This window comes from Grampus griseus (genome assembly GCF_964374135.1).
Source record: "Grampus griseus genome assembly, chromosome: 3".
NCBI lineage: Eukaryota > Metazoa > Chordata > Mammalia > Artiodactyla > Delphinidae > Grampus > Grampus griseus.
Genome location: NC_139019.1, coordinates 160,515,363 through 160,540,420, shown reverse-complemented (window position 1 = coordinate 160,540,420; position 25,058 = coordinate 160,515,363). Strand labels below are relative to the sequence as shown.

Below are 25,058 nucleotides of genomic sequence, written 5' to 3'. Positions count from 1 at the left end.
ATCACATTCACAGAGACAGAGAGTGACAATTACTGTATGATTCCACTTATATGAGGTCCCTAGAGCCATCACATTCATAGAGACAGAGAGTAGAGTGGTGATTGCCAGGGGCTGGGGGAGGGGAGAACGGCGAGTTAGTCTTTACTGGGGGCTGGGTTTCAGTTTGGGAGGATGAAAAAGTTTGGAAATGGATAGTGGTGATGGCTGCACAACAGTGTGAGTACATTGACTGCCATGAGATTGCACACTTTGATATGGTTAATTTTACGTTACCTGAGTTTCGTCTCAATAAAAAAGACACTTTTTTTTTAAACAACAAAACATGGCTGGCCAGATTCAGGCCATCGTTTGCCAACCCCTGACTTAATCCATTCTTCTTCAACTTCCCCTCCTCTTTCTCCCCACTTTTCCCAACCTTAAGCTAAACTCTAGCACCGCCCTTATGCTCACCCCACCCTCCAGTCTCACCTGAACCCTCCGGTTCGGCCTCCCCCCCTTCCCCCACCCGCCTTAAACTACCGTAATCCCGCCCCCACTATTTACCCAAGCCTCCTTGTCACAACACCTGCCAGCAGGGCAGGACCACCCAGGGAATGTCAACAAAATGCGCAGTCAGTTCCTGGAGGTTGTAACACAATTATGTGATTCATGACCTACGTAAGATTACATTTCATTCCCTAATTTGTTATATTGCATTATCATTATTCTGCTCCTAACCCTGCAATTACATGGAATGGTTGCTATGATTACGCAGCCTGCAATTACACAATCATTCTTACCATCACCACAACGTACAGTCATAAACGAGGGGGAGTGGTGGGTTGATATCGGCACCCACTCCCACCCAACCCCTTTCTGGGCAGAAGCTGCAAAGCCGCAACCACGCTGGAAGAAGTCCCTGCAGCTGTGCCTGTGCTCCGGTCCACCGGCCAGAGGTGACCTGGGGGCGGTTTGGAGGCAGAAGAAACCGGAGCTGTCTTGGTTTCGCTTCCTCTTCCCTCTGCCGGAAGCAGGGCATGGAAGCATCTGATATTTTGGAATCCAAATTCCCTTGTCCAGTGACAAGCTTGGAGGGCGCTGCAAAGCAGTTGTGATGGAGGCAAAGGTAGCATCGTATTCCTGAATCACAGAGACAGGGTGTGTGCCCCAAGTTGGAGGTTTCAAGGACCTCCCGACTCTCTACCTTCTGTGAGCGTGGGGTGCCTCAGTTCCCCCGGTGAGCCAGTTCTGTGGAGCCATTCCTGTAGGAATGTTCTGGAAGGAAGGATGCGGTTCTCCCGGATGTGCAGAGAGCAAAGGGGAGATCAGAGTTAGGTAACTGGATGGGGGCATCGAAAGAAAACTCAGGTTCCCAGGCACCACCTCCAAGCTTCTGACCCCTTCAGTCTGGAGGCAGAGTCTGAGAATCTACGTTTGAATCAGAGACATTTCATAGCAAAGGAAATTTCACTCGTGCCACGAAGAAGACTCTTCTAGAGACTTCTGTCCCCAAAGGGCTGAATGGAATTGGGTGTAGGGACTGTGGACTTTTGGGGCCGGATCATTCTTTGTTATGGGTCCCCCCTGTGCACTCAGGGAATTTAATTTCTGTCCACTAGATGGCAGGAGCACCCACCGCAGTCATGACAACCAGAAACGTCTCCAGACATCGCCAAATGTCCCTGAGGGACAAAATCCGCGCCCCCCCCCCCCCACCAAATTGAGATCCACCAGGTTAAAATAAGATTTGGAAACATGGCATGTAACGGTAACACATGAGAAACGACTCCAGTGTTCTACGAGAGGGGACTGGCTAATGAACTGGGATCATCCACCCTCGCGGATACATGATGAATAACTAAGATTTAACAAGAAGAGAAAACATGGCAGCCTCTACTGAAACTTCAAGGGCGCTTTTTTGTTAACCCAGCAATCCCACCTATATCAACTTACCCAACTGAAATAAAAACTCCAGGAGGAAAGACGGATTTTATAATACTGCTCATTGCCAGGCTGTGATATTCTTCCATCAGGATGATTGAATAAATGCTGGTCCATCCTGATCACAGCCTATTTTAGTGTATGTAACAATCCAAAAAGAGCTGGTAGACATCTGCGCTGATTAGAATGTCTACAATATGTTGTTAAATTGAAAAAGAAAATTGCTGAAAGAAATCCGGGTACAATTTGATCCCGTGTTTATGAAATTAAAATGTGTTGTGTGGGAGAAAAAGAAAAAAGCAGGTTGTAACAGAGTTTATGTAACACGAATCCTCTTTTTCAAAACATGTATATATTTGTACCAGGCAAATGGGTAAGACTGAAAGGTTTGTCACTAAAAAGTTAGGAGTTGTTGTCTCTCAGGACGCGTGATTTAATTTTGCTTTTTTTGGTTTGCTTAGCTGTATGTTCTCATGTTTCCCCAAGGATCACACACCATCTGTTATTTTGTAAGAGCCTAGGGTATATGCCTGCATACCCTAAAAGGGCTTGAGAATCTTGAGAACCCTTATTTGATCCAGAAAATTCAAATGCTGTTGAGGGTGGATAAATGCCCCACCTCCCTCGCCCCTGGGGTGGGACCACTCTGAGGTGCACGCTCTATGCTGCCCCCACCCCGCCGAGTCAATTGCTCACTGGCACCCCCTGGAGGGCTCCTTCCCTCTGCCTCACGTCCCCACTGCCATCAGGGTTTCCTGGGGTCACCTCTCGGATAATTCAAATCCTCATCTTGGGGTCTGTTTTCTGGAGACTCCAAACTATGACAGCCCCGCTCTTCATTCTGTTATTTGACCCCGCAGGATAGAGTGAGGTTGACCATCTGTCGTCCCCGGGCTATTTTGGGGAAGTTTTATGGGGCACACTGGAATCCCGGGGTCTCACTCCCCCCGCCGCACCTGGTTTCCTCCCACATCTTGGCCTGAAGCGGAGGGGTGGGGAATGTGGGTGGTACATAGGTTGTGAGCAGAGCATTGGGCCAAGAAGGGAACACAGATGTATGTGAAAACCAACCAGCAACATTTAATAAAAAAATAAGCAAGTTATCCGGGACCCGACCCGGACAGCAGTTAGTTATCCCTCAGAGAATGAGGCACTACTTGTGGGCTCTGACATTCGTTTCAGGCTGAAGACACAGCGAGTCCTCCAGCCTGTGCCGGGGGACGTTCTGCCCAGGCCGTGGGTAGCGCCCCAGTGCAGCGGAGCCCACGCGAGGCCCCAGACGCATGATCCCACCAAAGGCTTGGACAGAGGAACCCCACCGAGCAGGCAGAGACCACACCTGACGTGCAGGGCAGGGAGGTCAAACAACTGAGACCAGGAGGGGGAATGGGAGACCCCGCCCCCAGCTTCACCCCTCACCCCCTCCAGGGGGGCCGGGTCTAGCAGGGGGGCCGGGTCTAGCAGGGGGGCCGGGTCTAGCAGGGGGGCCTTGCATGAGGACATGAGGCTGCTGGAACCCATGGCTGCCCCTGGCAAGGGAAGAGCCAGCCCCTCTCCTGGGCGGTGGACAGGGGATGTTATCTGCACACGGCTCGGGCGACGGGGGGGGGCGAGGGGAAATGAGGAATCAAACTCAGTCAACCCCACTGGGAGTCCACGAGGTCAGGCACACAGCCAGCACTCAATAAATGCCTGCTGCATGAAGAAACGAAAGGACTCCTTCATCTCTGTTGGTGATCAGAAGCTGACTGAACAGCTGTCATCCTATTTTGTATCACCAGGGCCCAGCACACAGGAGATGCTCTCTGGATGTGTGGGGAAGAAACCACTTAGGAGTGAAAAGCACCTTGTTTATCTTCAGCCCTAACACAAAGCTCAGCTCCCCGCACACAGCAGGCACTCAGCAAATGCACCGAGTCAGTAAGGACTTTTGTGTCGCAAGTACCAGACACAGAGTACGTGTCTGAATACATGAAAGTTTACCTCACTAGTCCCAGAGCCTGGAATGGTGCCCCGCATACAGTAGGCACTCAATAAATACTCGAAGGAATTCAAACAGTGAATGTGTATCACCTGCGCCTGCTTCTTGATGGGGGATCAATAACGCTTGACGACTGGACCCATCACCGAGGGAGGGAATAATCATGCCTCATTCACTGCCAGAACACAGGAACCTGGTACCCAGTAATCGCTTAAAGTGCTGGGCGCACGAACTGCTACCACCCGATCCACCTGTTCCTGGCATACAGTAGGCACCTCCGTTAATGCTGCCTGCGTGCACGTGACTGCTGAGCATGGGCTGGCTGGACGCCGCCCTGTGTGGGGAGCCCTCCTTGGCCTGCCAGGGGTCGTCCCCGGCGGGCGTGCGGGGGCCGGGCCAGCGACAGGCTGCTTTGGATTCGTGGCCACCGCCCCTCAGAGCTCTCAGAGCTCATCCCGGGCAGCGCTGTCCAGGGGGGACTGCAGCACGTCAGAGTTCTTGGCCTCGCGGCTCAGGGCCTGCTGCTCGCGCATCTTCTGGGATTTGGCCCGGTCCCAGTCGGTCTTGACGTGCTCGTTGTTCCACACGACCGAGGTCTCCGTGTCGCTCACGTACCCGTCGTCCCCTGTGTAGTGTGTGGGGTAGACGAGCAGGGGCTCCACGGAGAAGGCGCGCAGGTCCCGAGGGGAGAAGTGGGCCTTGTATTCAGACCTGCAGGGGAGGAGGGGCACGGGGGCCGCGGTGGGTTGGGGGGTAAGAGGCGAATGGAGACAGAAGTGGGTGGCAGGGGTGGGGGGAGGGCGATGGCGAGGGACCAGATGGAGGAAGAAGCAGGCAGAAGAAAAGCCACCTCCCTGGGATCCACGAGCCTCACGCCCCCACCCAGGCCAGCTCCACAGCGAGACCCCAGCCCGCCTGCCCACCGCCACCCCCTCTCACACTGGGTGCTTGTCGAACATGACCGGCAAGAACTCGTCCACGGGCAGCATCTTGGAGAGTGGCCGGGCAGCCAGCAGCTTGCGGGCGCCTTGCAGGGAGATCACGTAGGCCAGCGTCCAGTACGAGTAGTCGGCCTCCACCAGGTTCCTCACGCGGGGCACAGCCTTTTCGGGGTGCTCCACCTGCATCCGCTTCCGGCCCACGTAGCTGGGGTGCAGAACGGGGGCCCAGTCACCTTCCTCCCGCCTGCCCACGCAAGAATGCTGACGCAGAGAGCCCCGGAGCCCCTGTCAGGCCCTGGGGGGTGGGGAGCGATGAGGAGGCCGGCGTGACTGCACTGGGGTGAGAGCAGCCCACAGGGGCCTGGGGCCACAGGGAGGGCAGTGGGCTTTCTCTGAGGGCACGAGGGAGGATTTGGAGCTGGGGAGGCTGTGCCACGGGAAGGAGAGCGGAGCTGAGAGGGGAGCTGCTCTGGGTTCAGAGGGCTGTGAGGCAGGCGGGCAGGAGTGAAGGGGAGAAGCTATGCTCCTATCGACAGCACGGTCCTGAGTCTCAGGCCCAGACCCCAGGTCAGGGCCCCGCACGTGGCGCTAGGGGCAGGGGTGGGGTGGCGAGGATGAACCAACCCACCTACATGAGACTCCAAGGGACAGTTCCAGAAATAGGCTGGCCGTACTCTACCTAGCACTGCTCTGAGACCCAGGCTCCCGTGGGCGTGGCCCACGCAGCCAAGCCCCCAGGCTCGGATCAAACCCACCGCAGGCCACACTCCAAGTTCTTTAGCCACGTCCCCAGTCTTCCGGGTCAAACCTTAGCCTTATTCTCTACCCCACAGGCTCCAGTCAAGTCTCCAACCCCTGGACGAGCTGGCAGGCTTCCACCAGGTCCCTAGACTTCTGGGTCAAGAACAAGTCCTCCTGCCAAGCTCCCAAAAGTTGGCCCAACATATTAACCTGCAAAGGCCCTCTGACCTAGAGGCTCTGGGCCACACCTTTGAGCTCTGGCCCCTCCCAGGCTCCACTCACATGAGGTCCCAGTCCAGACCCTCCCGCTCCACATCCTGCATAAGGTTCATTAGGCGCCTCTTGAAGAAGATCTCGAAGCGCAGGTCGTCCTCGAACACGAGTGATTTCTGCAGCCTGCGGTCCACAACCTGAGGGAGGAGGCCCTGCTGAGATCTTGGAGAGATCAAAGCCAGGCCTGACCCCGAAGCCAGTTCTGCTTAAAAGCTCTGGGGCATCAGGAGAAAAGCAAACTACCCCCCGCACACACACACACCACCACCACCAATTGTTGTTTGTTTGTTTTTTTTGCGGTACGTGGCCTCTCCCGTTGCGGAGCACAGGCTCCGGACGCGCAGGCTCAGCGGCCATGGCTCACGGGCCCAGCCGCTCCATGGCATGTGGGATCTTCCCGGACCGGGGCACGAACCCGTGTCCCCTGCATCGGCAGGCGGACTCTCAACCACTGCGCCACCAGGGAAGCCCACCACCACCAATTTGGATCTACCTCCTGGCCCAAACTTCCTCCTCACAACTTGGCAGCAGAATCCACAGCCTCACCTCAGCCTGGCTGCTCCTTCCCAACCCAGGGCCTGGGCGTACGCTGTGCCTTTGACACAGAGCACCCTTCCCCCACACAGCAGCAGGTAGGTTCCCTCTCACCCTTCTGGCCTTAGCTCACCTGTCACCTACTCAAGAGGTCCTCCCTGACTATCACCCAAAGCTGCCAGTTGAGGATAATTCATAACCCTGGGCCTCTCCTGTAGTTGCCTCTCACTTATTTCATTGCCATTCATTTCTTTGTGGATTCTCATCAGTCTCCCCACCTCCCAGGGCTGTGAGCACCCTGAAGGGGGCTGGGTCTATCTTGGTGGCTGCCGTGTCCCCAGCACCAGCATCAGGCTGGGCACACAGTAGGTCCTTGACAAATGTTCCCAGAATGAATGAACTAGCGAATCTTCACAACTGCCCCTGAAGTTGTGACTCCATCATCTGGGGAATCTGAGGCTCAGATTGGGAAATGCCTTCCTTGCTCACAGAGCTCACCCCTCTGAGAGGCAGGGCTGGACTTGAACCTGGATTCCCTCTGGCTCTACAGCTACCTGGACACCGCAATCCCTGCCCCATGACCTCCATGATGAATATCAGAAAAGGAGGGCAACCTGGCTGAGCACCTGTCGCCTCAAACACCAAATGCCCCATCTGGCCTCACGCCTGCTGGTCCCAGGTTCCAGTCCGTGCCTGGCATCCTCGCCCATCATAACCTTCCCTTCCAAGGGTATGTGATGAGCCTCTGGGGCTAACGGGGTACCAACGTGTGGGGTCTGCATTAGTGATCGTCGCCATGGCTATTACTCCTACTAGTAAGCTATGAGCACGGTGCCTGGGCTCTAGATATTTGACAGTGGGTGCACATGAAGAGGTTTCTCCTGGAGGTCCTGGGCCTCAGACCCTACCTGTTTCTAGAGTCAGGCTTAACCCTCCTCGGACTCAGGCTCCACGTCTGCACAGGAGAAGGACAGCAGCTCACCCACCCAGGGTTCAGGTGACACATTCACTAAAGAGAGAGGACTGTCTGGGATGCAGGTGATTCCCTTCTTGAGCTATAAAGAAGGCTGAAGAGGGGCCTGCCCCGCTGCGGGACCCACCTCTTTCCAGATGTTATAGTGGCTGAGGAAGCAGCCCAGTTCACCCTTGGTGAGGGGCCGCCCGTGGTAAGGATCCCGGTAGCCGGGCAGCATCTGGATGCCCAGTGCCTCTACCTGGCTAGTGTTCATGGCTCTGCAAGGGGGGACAGGAGGGGGTCAGTGGAAGACTCTCTCTGCCCACAATTCCACCATTAGCGACATTCCCCCTTGCCACCCCGCCCCCCAACCTGCACGCCCCTCTTGGACCCAATGTGGGTTGCCAGGGCGTGGTCTACACTATGTGCGCAGACCTGCCGGCACCCCGCGCGGGGCCAGACTCACATCCGCTCCACAGCCGCCACCCACCAGGTCCACATACCCACACGTGGAGCCGCCCCTCCCCCACCGGGGTGGGACTCACTTGCCGTCCACAGCCTCCACCAGCCGGCACTCGATCTCCTGCTCCTGCAGCGCGCGCAGCATACGTTCCCGTCGGTCCTGCCGCCGCTTCAGGTTGATCATGAAGACCTGTGGCCCAGAGCTTTGGTTGGACCCTCCAGGTCGGCCCCCGCCCCACCCCTGAGGGAAGGCCCAGCCTACCTCGTCAAAGCCCATCTTGTCTGGCGTCTTGGTGGGCACCGAGATGAACCGCGAGGGCTCCGCGGATGGGTGCTTCACTGGGCGGCAGAGAGAAGCCGAGGGGTCACGGGGGTCATTGGGAAGTCGGGGGGTGTCCAGCCTCTTTCCAACGCCCCCTCCCCACCCTCTGCGGGGCTCCCTGTCATCCCGAGCTCCTCAGCTTGGTGCTGGAAACCCTGTCCAACACAGCTCCGCTCACAACATCAGTGCTAGTCTCTCTCCTCCGCCTCCTACCCACTCTGGCTGTTGGCACTGCTCCAAACTTACCCATCCCCCATTCCTCTGGACCTGTGCACACGCTGGGCCTCTACTGAAATACCCTTCCTTCCTCCCCTCCTCCCCCTGAGTTATCAGCTAAGAGGCCTTCTGGGACGGGGCGGGGGGTGGGTGGGTGGCAGCAGAGGAGTCTCCTGACCTCCCCAGGCTGTCAGGTACCTCTTTGGGGGTCCCCACAGCGCCTGGGCTTCCGTCAAAGCCTCATTCTGCTGTCCTACCTCCCCGGCTCCCTGATTATCTCCCATGAGCTCTGCCAGACGGATACCAGGTCCGTCCACTCACACTGGCTCCCTACGCCCAGCACACAGAGCTCGGCACAAACTCATAAACTGAACAAAGGAATGACTTTCCTCATCTATAAAATGGGCTAATAAGTCTCTCAGAGGTTTATGTCATGATAAGTTGCCACGAAATCACACACATTGTTTTGGGTTAAACTGTATCCTCCCCAAAAAGATACTTTGGCATCTTGACACTCTGGTACCTCAGAATGTGACCTTATTTAGAAAATAGGATCTTTAATGAGGTCATTAGCGTGGGTCCTAAGCAGTTTGACTGGGGTCCTTATAAAAATGGGAAATTCAGATACAGAGATACACACAGAAGGTAGACGGTGTGAAGACATACAGGGAGAAGATGGCCATGTGACTGGAGTGACACAGCTACGAGCCCAGGTATGCCAAGAATTTCAGGGTGTTCGCGATCGTTCCCCTTTTAGCTGCTGTGAGCAGTGCTCAGACCATATCCCCGGGGCCCTGTCTTGGTACATCCCTGACGGTTTCCCACAGAAGGATCAGATCCAAGGGGACTGTGAGCCTGGTGAGGCTCCTGGTCATCTACCAGGCTGGCCCAGAAAAGGCGAGTGTGGCATCCGCCTCCCCAAGAACAAAGGCCCTGTGTGAGCTCAAAGGACAGACACAGGCCCCTCTGTCTGGGAGAAGCCTGGGCGAGGCCCAGGGTCAACCTGGCACCTCCCACCTCGCAGCCTGGGCCTCCTCCAGGGACACTGTGCCCTGGGGTTTCTTCCTATCCAGGGCCCGTCACAGCTCCCTGCCACCCCCTGTCCTCCTCAGGGGAGCCTAGGACCCAAGGGCAAGGCTTTGGGATCTGAAGACTCAAATTCAAATCCCAGGTGCCCTTTCCCTCTCTTTCTCAGCCTCTGCCTGCCCGCTTGGGTGTGGATGGTGAAAGGACCTGCTGATGGGAAGTGGGGGTATCTTTTCATTCTTTCTTATCAGTTCTGGGAAAATGGAGCATATTAGGTCCAGAAGGAGCAACACAATGCAGACTTTCCAGAGAGCCACGTCAAAAAATGTAACATGGGCTTCCCTGGTGGCGCAGTGGTTGAGAGTCCGCCTGCCGATGCAGGGGACACGGGTTCATGTCCCGGTCCGGGAGGATCCCAAATGCCGCGGAGCGGCTGGGCCCGTGAGCCATGGCCGCTGGGCCTGCGCGTCCGGAGCCTGTGCTCCGCAACGGGAGGGGCCACAACAGTGAGAGGCCCGTGTACCATAAAAAATAAAAAATAAAAAAAATAACACCCCTTAGACCCATCATAGGGTGAAGAATTAAACTTGACCACAGAGAGGTCTGGCCTTTGCTCCCAGATCCTGGGAGGCTGGAGCCCTTGGAAATGTCTTTGTTCATCTCAGGGCTGGGGCCATACCGGGTATGTACGCCAACAGTCTGATTCAGGGTGGAGGTCTTGGGCTACTTGGTATTGGCTCAGTTTCTGCAGGGCCTGGAGATGGAGGTTAGCCATGTGGCAATCATCTGTATCTGTGTGTAGGAGCCCCAGTAAAAACCCTGGACATGGAGCCTTGGGAAGCATCCCTGGTTGGCAGTACACCATGCACGTTTTCACATACTAGTTCTAGGAGAAGCAAGCCCTGTCCATATGACTCCACGGGAAGGGACAGGGACAAGAGGGATCTCTGTGCTTGGAACGCTCCTGGATGCTGCCCCGTCACCCTTTCCCTTTGCTGATTTTAATTTGTGTCCTTTGGCTGTAAGAAAGTGTAACTGTGAGTATAACAGCTTCCAGTGAGTCCTGAGTCCCTCTCGTGAATTATCAAACCTGAACATGGTCCTGGGGACCCCAGATTTTGCAACTGGTGTAAGAAGTGAGGGCAACCTTGTGGATATTCCCTAACTTTGCACCCACTGATGCATGTCTAGAACTCTCTCGCACATTGCAATGTTGGGAAAAATGGGAAATGCCCCCCATGCCGCTCAGGAGAAGACTGGTAAAGTGACACATGACACAGCCAAGAGTGAATAAATCTGTGGCTGAACATCTAAATGGAATACTACGCAGCAAGACGAGAGAACGAGCACAGCCACACGCAGCAGCCGGTGACAGCACAGACGCGGACACTGGGCAGGAGACACCGCACTTGCGCAGCTTGACTGATGTGAAGCACAGAAAGGGAAAAAAACCCGTCAGCTGGTGGAATCACAACAGTGGGCGACCCCGGGGAGGGCCAGAGCCTGGCCCGTGTCTGGTGACAAGGATATTAAAAACAGAGAACGGCGAGCTCTGAGAGGGAATGCGGGCTTCCTCACCGTTTTCCACATACCTTGCCCTATGCACTTCTTGCATCTGCCTGTCTCTGAGTTGTTTGCTTTTAGATAAGGGTATTTTTTGGTTGTTTATTTTTTAATTGGGCACAGATTGATCAATAAAAACATGATAACATTGAAAAAAATTTTAATAAAAAAATTAAAAAATAAAATAAAAACAATCATCACGCTGCCCACATATGACCTGTCACTGCTGTGTATGCTAAAACTCAAAGAACAGGATTTACACTGAGCCAAGTTTACGGGGCCAGCTGGGAAAGACACCCCATAGTCCATGAGCAGGTAGGGTAGGAAGTTGCTGGATTCCCCACACACAGAGGGCAGCACTCTGAGCTTTTCTGTAAGCCTGAAACTTCGTTGTAAGAAAGATGTTTTTCTTCTTTGGGCCATACCACATGGCTTGCGGGATCTCAGTTTCCTGACTAGGGATCAAACCGGTGCCCCCTGAAGTGGAAGCGCAGAGTCTTAACCACTGGACCGCCAGGGAAGTCCCGAAAGATTTTTGAACACATGAGAAATCACATGCACAGCCCGGGGACAGGTACCCACACAGAGGTGGAGAAAAAGGTGGTTTTCACTAGAACTGTAAGGAAGGATCTGCACAAATATCTGAGACCCCCAGACGCTCCTTCCGTCTGTTCTGTGTGATTTGCTCTGGTGCTTGAGAAACAGGAAAATATTCACGCTTCTGTTGTGCCTTCCGTTTATAACGGCAGCGTAAACAGTCTTCTGGCCAAAAACAACGACGGAAATATATGTGAAAAGTTAAACTAGGAAAACTATGGCAGCCTGGAGAAGCTTCTCGGGGTCCGCTCGCCCACAGGAGTTGGCAAGAGGCAGAGACCCACTTCTTAAGACTACAGCCCGGTGGGTTTGCCAGGCTGAGCGTGGGCAACTACATGGGACAGACACTTGGGGGTTGCGGGGGTCTTCACCCTGATGACCTTGCAGCCTCCAGGTGTCACCTCAAAAGACCCCAAAGCCCCCACAAAACAAAGGCTGGGTGTCATTCCACCTTCAGCCACAAGGGGGAGCCACAGCCAGAAACGGATCAGAGCCGGGCGGTGGGGGGCGGGGGGGGGCAGCACGGACTGAAACTCAGGGCAGGGGCCTGGCCCTCCAAGGCCCTCTCCATCTGTGCAGTGGGAGGTACAGCCATGCTGATTCACAGGCCTTCACAGGGATGTGGTCAGCACAGGGCAAGGCCCCCATGGAAGAGGACGCCGTACCACTGTCCGGTTGCTTCAGAGACCCTCAGCCGGGGCAGAATCCCCTCCTCAAGCAGCATCAATGGCAGCTCGGCCCCAGACGTTCAGCCCACCTCACCTGAGGGACAGCTGCTGCTTTAATAGTCTACGGATTTATTTGTATACGTGATAGAGAGACGTGAGTTTGCAACCACGGTAAAAATATGTAGTCTCCTTTTTAAAATGTATTCAAGTTAAAAAAAAAAAAAAAGTGTCCGTTAAGACAGATATTAAACAAACAATAGTGGGTCTGGACGTTGGCAGGGACATGAGTGACAAAATGGCCCGAAATGGCTGTGTCCTAGATGCTGCCACGCACAGGCAGGGTCATCCGTGAAACCTGCTGCCCTCACTGCTCCTACACCCTCCATGGCTCCTGACTGCCCCGGGGGAAAAGGCCCGCTCCTCAGCTGAATGTCTGAGGCCCCCGCCCTGGCCCTGCCTGCCAGCCCTGCCCAGCTCACCAGCCCCACTTCTGTCCCGCCGACCTCACCTGTTTCCTGAGCTCACAACCCCTCCAGCCTCCCGGCCTCTGCGTGTGCTGCTCCCTCCGGCTGCAATCCTCTTATCGGCTAACTCCTACTTACCCTGCATCTTAATGCCACCTCCGCCAGAAAGCCCACCCTCATTTCCCCGAGCACGCCATGCACAGCTGCTTGCAAGCCAGCACCCTGTGAGAGGGGGGACAACCGTCCACCTGTTCATGCTGGGTTCCCAGTGCCCGGCAAAGAGACTGGCGCCCAGCAGACACTCAGTCAGTGTTCACAGATGGAAGATGGCAGCGAGAGGGAGGCGACTCAGCCCTCCCAGGTTGGCGCAGGCAGACTCACCCATGACCTCCAGCTGCACGTGCATGAAGCTCTCGGCCTCATCCTGGAGGGTGCTGTGTGCCCGCAGTGGCACCGGCAGAAAGCCATACACCTCCTTGTTGCAGACGTACATCTGGACCTCTGGGGCCAAGGAAACAACAATCAAAATTGAAAACAGAGCAGTAAGGCAGTGGAGGCAACCTCTGAACAGAGCATAAGCCTCACAGCCCAGCACGGGGCCAGGGCGTACATGGGTCCAGCTGTTCCCAGCAACCGGCAGAGAACCCCTTGGCACTCCATCTGGGAATTGGAGCCAGAACAGGGGTTCGCAGTGCCAAAAAACTCCAGAACTGTTAACGAGCGCCTCGCACCAGTACTGACTCAGTGCCTGCAGGATTCCATGACAAAGCAAACCACAAAACCGCGGGTGAACAGAAAGATGCACATTTATGCACAAAGATGAGATCAGCTGGACAAACCATGAGTTACATTATCTCTGTTAGTCCTTTTCTGAATGGTTTCAAATTTTATAATGAGTATGTATCTTTTTCTAAAGTGATAAACCCAACGAAAACGATTTTCATTGAAGGGCCAGACAGTAAGTATTTAGGTCTGTGGGCCAAACAGTTCTGTCTCAACAACTCAAGTCTGCCTTTGGACCGTGCCCAGAGAGGGCGTGGAAGCTCTGCGCCCCTTCCCCCAAACCTTGCCCCGTGCGTCTCTTCCTCCGGGTTGTTCCCCAGTTATATCCTTTTATAATAAACAGTAACCTAGTGAGTAAACAGGTTTCCCGAGTTCTGTGAGCCGCTCTTGCAAATTAGCAGAACCCAAGGAAGGAGTCGCGGAAACCTTTGGTTTCTGGCCATTTGGTCAGAAGCACAGGTGACACCCTGGACTTGCAATCAGCATCTGAAGCAGGGTGGGGGACATAGTTTTGTGGGACTGGGCCCTTAACCTGTGGAATCTGAGGCTATCTCCAAGTAGACAGAGCCAGAACCGAGTTGGAATTGAGCTGAATTCTCAGATACCCTGCTGGGGTCCCAGAATTGCTTGTCGGTGTGGGGAATACGCCCCCACCTCCAACCTACACACATAGGAAGTGGATCCAGGAACCCAAAAGACATTCTTAGCTTGCATCCATACGAAAACAGATAGTGGGCCAGATCTGGCCCGTGGGACATACAGTTTGCTGACCCGTGGTTTAAAAATAAATGACAGGTCAGCATATGGCTATGTTCTCTTCCTCTCTAAACTTTTTTTTTTTTTTTGCCCGAAGTATACAACTAGGGAACAATTATGCTCAACCACAGATATCTGGGGGAATACAGGAAAATATCAAGATGGAAATAACTTTCAATAAGCAGATCTTAAAGACCTGGGGAGTGAAGCCACCCAGCAAAGCCAGGGCTGGAGAGAGAACGGGTCCTGGGGATATCATCTGAACACCTGGATACAGCTGCACCTGAAGTCATCGCTGCACCCTGCAGTTCTGGTTCTGTGAACCTTCTGTGGGCTCAGCACTGGTCCCAAAGAAGCAGAGAGAGACACCCCATGATGGCAAATCCCCTGTGGGCTCACCTGCCTGTTTGCAGGAGAAGGCAAAAACAATGATGTCATCGAAGGACCAGGTATAGTCAGGGTGGGGAGGGTAGAACGCCAAGTTCCTGGAGGCCGCCTTCCTCAGGTCAATCAGGAAGGTCGAGTGCACCATGGGGACTGCAAAGCAGCCCCGGCGGTCCCGCTTGCGGATGGGGATGTAGGCAGGCGTGCGCTTGTAGTAGCCCTGTGGGGAGGTGGGCAGAGTTTTGCACGGGGGTCCCTAAAGGTGAGGCTGGAGGCCCAGGACAACAGGAGGCACAGAACACCCGGAGAGTTAAGATTGGGTGCCAGTTTGTGGCTATGGTGGGTATTCCCTGAGCACAGGGCTCTGAGCAGGGCCTGTCAGTCTCCAACCCCAGGGCCTCAGTTGCTGGGCAATGGCACAGAAACCCAGGGAAACAGTCAGTCATTTGCAGACCCAGCTCAATACTTCTGATCAGAAAAGCAGCATTTGAGAAAGGAAATTAAAAAACTGAAAAAGGGACTGGATATTTGAGATCCTTTGATTTTAAAATTAAACATCAGAAGTGGGACTTCAAGAAAGTCGGGGGGGCAATCTTTTAGAAGTTTTAAAAGCTTCTGGAACAGTCCTCTCCCTTCCTCCTATCCTTTAGGAACTGGAATTGTTAGCATATGACATTTAGATTTCTATGACATACTTTAAAATATAGAAACCACTGAATTATTCACTTTAAAATGGTGAACTTTATATTTTGTGAATTACACATCAATTCAAAACAAAAAGATAGGAGGAGATAGGATGGGTCAGCATCCTGGCTCTAGCCACCTAGCCCCCTTCCCCTGGCACAGCCCTGCTCCATCACCGGCCCCTCACTCTCCCTGGCTTTGCCTAAAACCCCACCCTCATCACTGGGTGGGACAATCAGAGCCTGACATTTTCCTGACTTCAGTAATTGGTTCAGGGGTAGGAAGAGACTGGACAAGGTTCAATCAGAGTAGACTCTGGCTGAATGCTGCTGAGCTCATTCCCCAGGAGTTTGAAAATGAAGCCACGCAAGGGATGGAGGAAGAGGAATATTGTTTGAACACCTGGATCGAGCTGTGCCTGAAGTCCTGTCCTGGCATCATCATGTCATAGCTATGTGAGCGCAGGCAAGTCACTTCCTCTCTCTGCATTTGTGCTTCTGCCTCAGTAATGGGTGTAGGGGCAGGGGGCACACAGTCGTAGACCCTCCCTCAATGTCTATTTAAGGATTATCACAATAGTGTTTATCAAATGCTCACCCTGAGGCAGTGTGAGGCTAAGTTAGACTCCAAATCCAGCCCCCAGCTCCCCCAGGCCCCTGCCCTACCATGGTAACCCCCTGACCTGGGAGGTCATCCCACACCAGAAGTTGGAGTATGCAGCCCGGGAATCCAGCATGGGGGCCACCACCGTCTTGTTCTCAGCGATGAGCAGGGTCAGCGTGTCAGGGTTGAGAATCAGGTTGTCCGCATCCACAAACTGTAAAACACCCGACATGGCATCAGTGTGGGCCGCGAGAGTGAGCCGGGTTAGGCCACAGCGTGGAACAGCTGGGGCAGAGGCCGGAGCCCTGGGGAGGGGGGCACCTGGAATAGCACGTGCGGCCCTGGAAGCCACCTGCTCCTCAACGGACAGCTCTGCCCTAAGTCACCAGCAGGGTTACGTTCACACAATGAAATACACGACACTGCAAGAGAAGGGACGGACCACACAGCACGAAGCGACACAAATGGGTCCCACACACGGTGCTGGCGAGCCACGGGAAGTGACAGTGGGTGCATCACGTGGCTCCTTTTTTTTTTTTTTTTTTTTTGCGGTACGCGGGCCTCTCACTGTTGTGGCCGCTCCCGTTGCGGAGCACAGGCTCCGGACGCGCAGGCTCAGCGGCCATGGCTCACGGGCCCAGCCGCTCCGCGGCATGTGGGATCTTCCCGGACCGGGGCACGAACCCGTGTCCCCTGCATCGGCAGGCGGACTCTCAACCACTGCGCCACCAAGGAAGCCCACGTGGCTCCTTTTATGGGAACTTTTAAGATGGGCAGCACTGGTCAGTGAGGAGGACAGTCGGGGCTGGGAGGACCACACTTTTTTCTATGTAAGTGAAGGGCCAACAAAAAAATTCCTAAAAATAGGATCTTTACATAAGGCTTTTTTTTTTTTAACACCTTGAATGTTGGGGTAAAAAGATGATAACTTGTTTGCTGCAGCCTGGAAGGAAACTCACCAACCCATGAACAGGGTCATCATGGTGGGGGGTGCCTGCTTGTCCCCCCAAAACCGTTATGTCACCAACACCTTCCAGAAAGGCCACACCAGAATATTCATGGCAGGGTTGTTCATCACACAAACTGGGAACGACCCAGGAGTCTAGCAGTGGAGAATCCGCTACAGAAACTTTGGCCCTGCCCTGCTGTCCCTTTGCAGAATGTGTCGAGACAACTGAAAAATCAAGCCACAGAAAACAATTAGGTAAGGACGTTCCTGTCTACCGGGATGTGAAAACACACCCAGCATGATATATTATACAACTATTAGGAGGTGGGGTTTTTTTTTAATGCATTTGGTCCACAGATATGCTTTCTGTTACCCATGCAGGGTTTTTCTGTGTTTTTTTTAAATTAATTTATTTATTTTTGGCTGTGTTGGGTCTTCGTTGCTGTGCGCGGGCTTTCTCTAGTTGCGGGGAGCGGGGGTTACTCTTCGTTGCGGTGCACAGACTTCTCACTGCGGTGGCTTCTCTTGTTGTGGAGCACAGGCTCTAGGAGTGTGGGCTTCAGTAGTCGTGGCTCGCAGGCTCAGTAGTTGTGGCTCCCAGGCTCTAGAGTGCAGGCTCAGCAGTTGTGGCGCACGGGCTTAGCTGCTCCGCGGCATGTGGGATCTTCCCGGACCAGGGCTCGAACCCGTGTCCCCTGCATTGGCAGGTGGATTCTTAACCACTGCGCCGCCAGGGAAGCTCCCCATGCAGGATTTTTAGAACGTATGAATCACTTGCCACAAACAAGAGCAAAACCCAGCATCCCTGCCTTCTCCAGCAACGTGGGAAGGGCATTCCCACGCGGCAAGCCCCTGCTGGAGACGGGAGGTGGCTGCCCCTTGGGACAAGCCGTGCGGTCCTGTTATGTTCCTGCCCAGACCCCTGTGGACATTTGAATTGGTGACCTTGGAATAAGATGCAGTGAAAACAACCAGAACAGTCTGGCAGTTCCTCAGAAAGTGAAACATGGAGTTACGGCAATTCCAGTCCTAGGTACAGACTGAGAGAACTGGAAACGGGGACTCGAACAGACGTCTGCACACCATGTTTATAGTAGCCTTATCCACAGAAGACAAGCTGTGGAAACAACCTAAGCGTCCACTGACGGATGAATGGATAAACAAAACGTGGTCCATCCATACAACGGAATATCACTCAGCCAGAAAGAGTGAAGCGCTGACACACGCTACAACCTGGATGAACCCTGAAAACATCAGGCTGAGTGAAGCCAGACCCAGAAGGCTACATGGCGTATGATCCTGTTTATGTGAAATGTCCAGAGCAGGCAAACCCACAGAAACAGACAGCAGATTAGCAGTCACCAGGGGCTGGGGGCGGGGATGCAGAGTGACTGCTCACGGGCACAGGGTTTCCTTTGGGGCGATGGAAACTAGTTTTGGAAGCACACAGAATGTAAACACACAGCCAGAGAGCGAGCCTCTCTGGGAGGTACGACTACAAGGTATGATTTTTTTCTTTCTTTCCAAGCTTCTTGTTGTTTCTTGTATATTTTCTTACAAGTAAGACCCACAGTGTTTGTAAAAAGAGAAAAAAAGAGGTCATTTTAATAATAATTTAAAAACACGAGACAAATGATTTCACATTCCAATATGGATTACTTAAGTCCCCGATTGCAAAACTATACGGTATGTCAAAAGCTGCTTTGAGTTCTGAACCAAAGCCTTGAGTTCCACCCGGGTTTGCTGAGAGAAAAAAGTGAAAACCACTCAATGTCAAACAATGTAAGCAAAACCCAGGGAAGCAGACAAGGTGGCCCTGGGCTGGACGGTTCTGGGAGGTTCAAGCCCCACCTCTGTCTTCACTGTTTCTGAGACCCCACCCAGCAGGCTGTCACTTCCCTCTCCAAGCCTCCACTTTCCCATCTATAAAACAGTCTGAGAAGCCAACTCACAGGGATCCCAGGAGGAGCCTGTTCCATCCTTCCTCCTCCCAGGAGATGGCTCCGTCCTCCCCACAAGGTTCAGGCCAGGACGTGAGATCCTTCCGGCACCCACACATCCAGCAGGGCCTGTCCCCTTGGCCTCAGAACGCATCCTGAACCCACAGCCCCATACAGGCCCCCACCCTGGCCTCCTGCTGGCCCCCTCCTCTTGCCCCACGGCAGCCACAGGGACTTCAGGAAATCAGAAATCAGAACCTAGCCCTCTCCTGTTCACACACCGTCCATGGCTCCCCATTACCTTCAAAGTAAAAGTCACATCCCTCCCTTGGCCTGAATAGTCTGGCCCCCACCTACCACCTCAGCATTACCCCCGCCATCACTCCACTCTGGTTACACTGGCCTCCTCGCCAGTCCTTGAATGCCCCAGGCTTGCTCTCTGCTCTGTTCCCTCTGCCTCGGACACTGGCCCCCAGCTCCCACTGAGGCTGGCTCCTTGGCTCCTTTAGATCTCTGCTAAGACCCCCTCCTAAGGGAGGCCCCCCAACCCCTGGTACCTGTGGTCGTGACCTTATTTGGAAATTGGGTCTTTGCAGATGTAATTAAGATGTAAATTAAGATGGAGTTCATCCCTCCTACACTGTTGATGGGGATGCAAATTGGTGCAGCCACTATGGAAACCAGTGTGGAGGCTCCTCAGAAAACTGAAAATAGAATTACCATATGACCCAGCAATCCCACTCCTGGGCATATTCCCAGACAAACCTGTAATTAAAAAAGATACATGCACCCCTATGTTCATAGCAGCACTATTTACAATAGCCAAGACATGGAAACAACCTAAGTGTCCATCAATAGATAAATGGATAAAGAAGATGTGGTATAAATATACAGTGGAATATTACTCAGCCATAAAAAAGAAAAATAATGCCATTTGCAGCCACATGGATGCAAGTAGAGATTACCAAACTAAGTGAAGTAAGTCAGAAAGAGAAAGGCAAACACCATATGATATCACTTATACGTGCAATCTAAAATACGGCACAAATGAACCTATTTACAAAACAGAAACAGACTCACATATATAGAGAACAGACTTGTGGTTGCCAAGCCGGTGGAGGATGGGGGAGGGAAGGACTGGGAGTGTGGGATCAGCAGATGTAAGCTATCATGCATAGGATGGATAAACAACAAGGTCCTACTGTCTAGCACAGGGAACTATATTCAACATCCTGTGATAAACCATAATGGGAAAGAATATAAAATAAATAAACAAATAAAACAATAATTACTTTAAAAAAAGATGGGGTTCATAGTGGATTAGGGTAGGCCCTAGATTCAGTGACTGGTGACCTTATAAGAAGAGACCACGTGACCACAAAAGCAGGGACTGGAGTGATGCAGCCACAAGCCAAGGAACACCTGGAGCCCCCAGAAGCTGGAAGAGGCAAGGAAGGATCCTCCCCTAGAGTGCAGCCCTGCCTGCACCCTGATTTACACTGCTGGCCTCCAGAGCTGCAAGACAATAAACTGTTTTATTGCCCGCCAGTGTTGGTGTTTATTTATTGTTTTAAGCCCGCCAGTGTTGGTGTTTTGTCATGGCAGCCCCAGAACACTGATATATCATCAAGTGCCTTTCACAGCGCTGGCCGCCTTCTGGTATTTCCTCATGCAGTTTTGTTTGTTTTCTGGTCACATCCACCTTTCCTGGGACGCTAGGAAGGTGGGGCTCAGCCTGTGTGATCCTCACTTTGTCCCCAGGGCCCGGCACGAGGAGGGCATAGGGAGTGGACGATAGGTATATGCTGATTAATAAATTAAGAAGGTAGAGGCCAAAGCTTGAGGTTTGGCACGTAGATGGAAACCCGCCGCGGGCACTGTCAGGCTGGCATCACTGCATTCAACCTCCATGGCGAACCAGGCTCAGCTGTCAATGCCCTGCCCATCGCACCAGGGGAGAGGACCATGCCCAGGTCAAGGAGCCAGGCTGAAGGAGCTCACAGGAGACCCGTGATCTGTGGGCACGTAACCCAACATTGCATTCAAAACCTCAACCGGCCACCTCTTCCCAGAGGCCCAGGAGGAGGAAGTGAAAGTCAGGGCTCAGCAGCTCAGTGTCGCCAGCATCCCCCAGCCCCCGCCCCATCCTCCTGCTTCTTGGAGTGACCCAGAGGTCATCATCGTGGTTGCAGAGAGAACTCACATCACTGGTGATGCTGATAAAAGTGGAGATGACCCAAGTGTGCAACTACAGGGGTCGGCTGGGGACACAAAAGCCCACTTGTTCCTGATGATTAAGAATCCAGGTGGCCGAGGATCAAATCCCAGCTCCTCCACTAACCTGCTATGTTACCTCTGACAACTCACTTCCCTTCTCAGAGTCTCAGTTTCCCCTCTGTAAAATGAGGTCAAGGCTGGTCTCCAAATCCCGCCACTCTGCCTCCCCTTGGATACCCCAGACCTTCGGCTAGGGACCCATGGGTTGGCTGGCCAAGAAACTCACCAGGATGTAATCGGCCCACATGTCCCGGGCCGATTTCAGGGCTGCCTGGCGTAACTTCATGATGTGCTCATAGCGTGAGTCAGACCAGTGTTTGGGGCCCTCCTCGTCTGGGTAGGACCTGTGGAGAGGCAGCTGTGATGTGGGAAGCACAGGGCATTCTTGGAGCCCAGAGAGGTTTGAGCTGGCTGAATGTGGGGTGGTCAGAGAGGGCTTCCTGGAAGAGGGGATGTGTAAGCTGGATCTGAAGGCTGGGAAGAAGCAAGGAGAAAATAGGAGAACGGAGGTGTGTCCCCAGTAGGGGGTACAGCATGTGCAAAGGCCCAGAGGGGAGGGGAAAGGGCCTCTACTGCCTTGCAGAGACATCCCTGAGGGTGAGGGGAGCCACTAGGAGAGAAGACCCAAAGACCTCCCAGACTCCTAATCTGGTCTGGGCAGTGGGTGGGTACAGAAATAAATCCTGAAAGAGTGAAAGGAACCGAAGTCCACATCACTCAGGGGCTCATGGGGACGCTAAGCAGCAGAGCTGATGTTGCAGCTGAGTGACACAGGGAACAAAGCAGTGGGCGTCCACCACAAAGACCAAGGAATGAAGGAATTCCAAGTGGAGCGAACGGCGGGGCAAAGGTCCAACGGGAGGCTTATGACCCACTGGTGAAGCTGAGGTGGGGTGAGAGTAGCCACAGCCAGCGCTGAAGGCTGCAGAGCTGGGCTACAGCATCAGGGACTGGGGGCTGGGGGCTGGCCCAGGGTGACGGGGAGTCATGGAGGGTGTGTGAGCAGGGGCACAGCCAAGTCCAGCTGGGGGCAGGGGGCAGGGCAAGGCCTGGCACTCACTTCGGCTCCTCTGCCGGCCGCCACTCCACAGAGTGGTACAAACTCTTCATGGCCACCAGCCATTCCCGAAGCACGGCTGACGTGTTGTCTGAGTTGTGGTCCGTGGCCACCCTGCAGACAGAACAGGCCAGTGAGTGAAGTTAGGGAGACCAAGGCAGGACAAGCAGCAGCAAGGCAACAAGGGCTCCCACGACCTGGCTGGGCCTCCCACCAGCTACACAGCCCTGGGCAAGACACTTCTGCGCTCCGTGCCCCAATTTCCTCATCTGTGACACACGGGGTGAGGACAGGGCCCACTTCACGGGGCTGCAGAGGGGACTAAAACAAGCTAATTTTGGAAAAACACATTAGATGACGTTCGTACTATGGGGCATCAAGGATCTTATAACCACATTCGCTACTAAATATGTGAGATTTAATAAAAAAAAAAAATATATATATATATATATCATGCAGCCCTGCCCCACCTTCCTCAATTCTCTCCTGTGAGCAATACCACTTTGGAGTGGGCTGTGGTCACTCGTTCATTCAACAAACATTTCTTAAACACCAACTGTGTGCTTGGATTATCCGGCCTGGAGGGAAAAGGAATATTTGGAAGTCTAGTTTGACCATCAGCTGAGAGTTATTCTCCCAAAAGAACTGTTATTTAGTCAACAACAAGGATAGCAACGATGACAATAATAACAGTAATGATAATAATAACCACAGCTCTGGTCACTGATGCCAGGCGCAAGGGCTTCACACTCAGTAACTTGTTCATCTTCAGAGACAACCCAACTAGAATTATATTAGTATCCCCATTTTCCAGATGAAGAAACTGAGGTAGGAAGCGGTAAGTCACCAGTCAGGCTTGTTCATGGCCCTGCCCCATTCTGCTTCTAGGAAGAATCCACTCCCCGCAACCTTCCGCCTTCCGTCCCTTACCCCACCCACCCACTCCAGTAGTCACAAGGCAGGAGGTCCGATTCAGGCTGGGTTCAGGGAGCAATACGGCAGCAGGAGCGTAAAAACGTTCAGTCAGTAGAAGTGCAATGTGGGCCGCTGCAACGCCCCAACTGGTAGTGGGGGCGGGTTCTCAGGCTTCCCTTTGAAGCTGTGTGTGCACGGGCAGTGCGCACGGGTGATCCCGGATATGCCCTAATGCGGGGGCCAGAAGGCAGAACTGTGGCCCGCCCCACCCCAAAGAGGCCAGCAGGCAAAGCGCCGTTCCGGCTGGTGCTAATGCGCCAGGGGGCAAGCAAGCAGGAAGGCACGCGTGGGGTTGGCCTGCCCTGATGGGGGACAGCAAGCAAAAGGCACGCGTAGGGCTGGCCCGCCCCGCCCGGTGCCAGGACAGCGAGCGGGGCGCGGCGTGGACCCGCCGGGATGGGGACAGCAGGCCGGATGCGGGGCCGCGGGTGCCGCGCTCACCACAGAGCTGTGCGGTCCCGGGGGTGCCGCAGCCGCTCGAGCGCGCCCAGCGTGGAAGGCAGCGCGTGGGCCGCGTTGCGCGCCAGCAGCGCGACGAGAACGCGCGGCGCCTGCAGCGGCGACTCGGGGCTCCAGCGCTCCTCTGGGAAGTAGGCGGCGGCGCCCGGCGGGCCCTCCAAAGGTGGCAGCGCCAACAGCAGCAGCAGCAGCAGCACCGGGAGGGGCCGCCCGTGCCCCCGCCATGCGCGTGGGGTCGCCGCCATCGCGCCACGCGTCGCCTTTAAGCCGCTTTTCTGCCGGCGGACGCGGACGGCGCCTTAAAGGGGCCGTGGGGACCCCGCCCCCCGCCCCTGCCGCGCGCCTTAAAGGGGAGGACAGCTCCTGGCGGAGTCAGCCGTCAGGGCCCGCCTCCAAACGGCCTTAAAGACACAAAGTGTCTCCTACCCTCCTCAGCGGCCCGCTCGAAGTGACGTCAATCTGCAGGCCTGCCCGGGAAGCCCAGCCTCCCCCGACCCCCCACCCCAAGACGCCGAGCGCTCAGAACTTGGGTCTGTGCGATAAAGCCGTCAGACCTCAGAATCTGCCCTGCCACCGAGCAGCTGCTCTCGCCAGGATCCCAGCCTGATTCGACATCCAACTTCCATTTGTATAAGACCGGCTGTGTCACGAGTCGAACCTGGATAGTCAGGATCTGGTTTGGGACTCAAGATATGAGCCTCAGTTTCCTCTGCTGCAACATGAGTTTTACCACTCTAGTTCTCGACCTCCCTGGGATGCCCTCAAGGGTTGTTGAGTACCAAGCGCGTGGGCCCTGGCGTCCCCAGACCTGGCTTCAAATCCAGTCCCCAAGTGGGCCGTCTGTGTGAGCCTAAGTTTGTCCATCTGTAAAATGGAGTCAACGACCCCGCAGGCTTGTGTGTAGATGGAACGGGAGGGAGGTGGACGTTTCCAAAGAAATGCTACGAGGGGGCTGTTTTCCAGTAATCTAATGTGTTTTCTAATTCATCGTTTTTGTGATGCTCAGATATCTATTTATTAACGTGAGTGGTGGGGGTGGGGGCTCAATATTGTTAAGTAAAATTCAGGGGACAGATCGTGTGTCCTCAGTGTGTGCAAGAGACAGTAGGGCAAAAGTTAGGAAGTAAAGGTGAGGAAAATCTCATTCTCTTGGGGAAGGAAACCATGGAGTGTGCATTACCCCCCTCTGAAAGCTGAACTGAGAAAAACACTGGGGAAGTCCCTCCCAGAACCTACTCCGGAAGCAGCTGGAAGTCTTGTGATGTGAAGCTGCCAGGCTCCAGTGGACAGATGGCTTTTCTGGCAAACAGAGGAAGGCAGTAAAAGCTCTACTCTCAGCTGGGAAACTTGATACTAAGGTAAGAATTTGGAGCAAGTAAACAAACCCAAAGGCCCACAGCAAGCTGGAAAAAAAAATCTGTGGCATATCAGAAAGTGTTACTATCCTTAATATACAAAGAGTTATTAGAGATCATTAAGAAAAATATAAATTCTCCTGAAGAGAAAAGTAGGTAAAAGCTATGAACAG

At 54.0% G+C, this 25,058-nt stretch overlaps 1 protein-coding gene across 1 annotated transcript; it reads right to left on the bottom strand.

Moving 5' to 3' along the window:
• Nucleotides 1–2,982: 2,982 nt before the first annotated feature.
• On the bottom strand, nt 2,983–23,790 carry COLGALT1 (collagen beta(1-O)galactosyltransferase 1). Its single transcript, XM_082652397.1, has 12 exons — nt 23,513–23,790; nt 22,100–22,210; nt 21,266–21,383; nt 15,953–16,087; nt 14,602–14,806; nt 13,045–13,164; nt 8,070–8,146; nt 7,891–7,997; nt 7,491–7,623; nt 5,866–5,993; nt 4,841–5,047; nt 2,983–4,612 (listed from the first exon to the last, which is right to left on the bottom strand). Exons 1-12 carry the CDS (start codon nt 23,773–23,775, stop codon nt 4,345–4,347), a joined length of 1,872 nt encoding a protein of 623 aa, XP_082508523.1. The 5' UTR covers nt 23,776–23,790; the 3' UTR covers nt 2,983–4,344.
• Between the last annotated feature and the right edge of the window lie 1,268 nt (nt 23,791–25,058).

What these genes read in the sequence shown, in the direction of transcription:
- COLGALT1 (XM_082652397.1), bottom strand. Translation starts at nt 23,775, where the DNA reads ATGGCGGCGACCCCACGCGCATGGCGGGGGCACGGGCGGCCCCTCCCG. An exon ending in CTTCTCCTGCAAACAGGCAG is followed by an intron (nt 13,165 to 14,601) that starts GTGAGCCCACAG and finishes CCTTGGCCCCAG; the next exon opens with AGGTCCAGATGTACGTCTGC. An exon ending in GTGGAGGCTGTGGACGGCAA is followed by an intron (nt 7,624 to 7,890) that starts GTGAGTCCCACC and finishes CCCCCCTTGCAG; the next exon opens with AGCCATGAACACTAGCCAGG.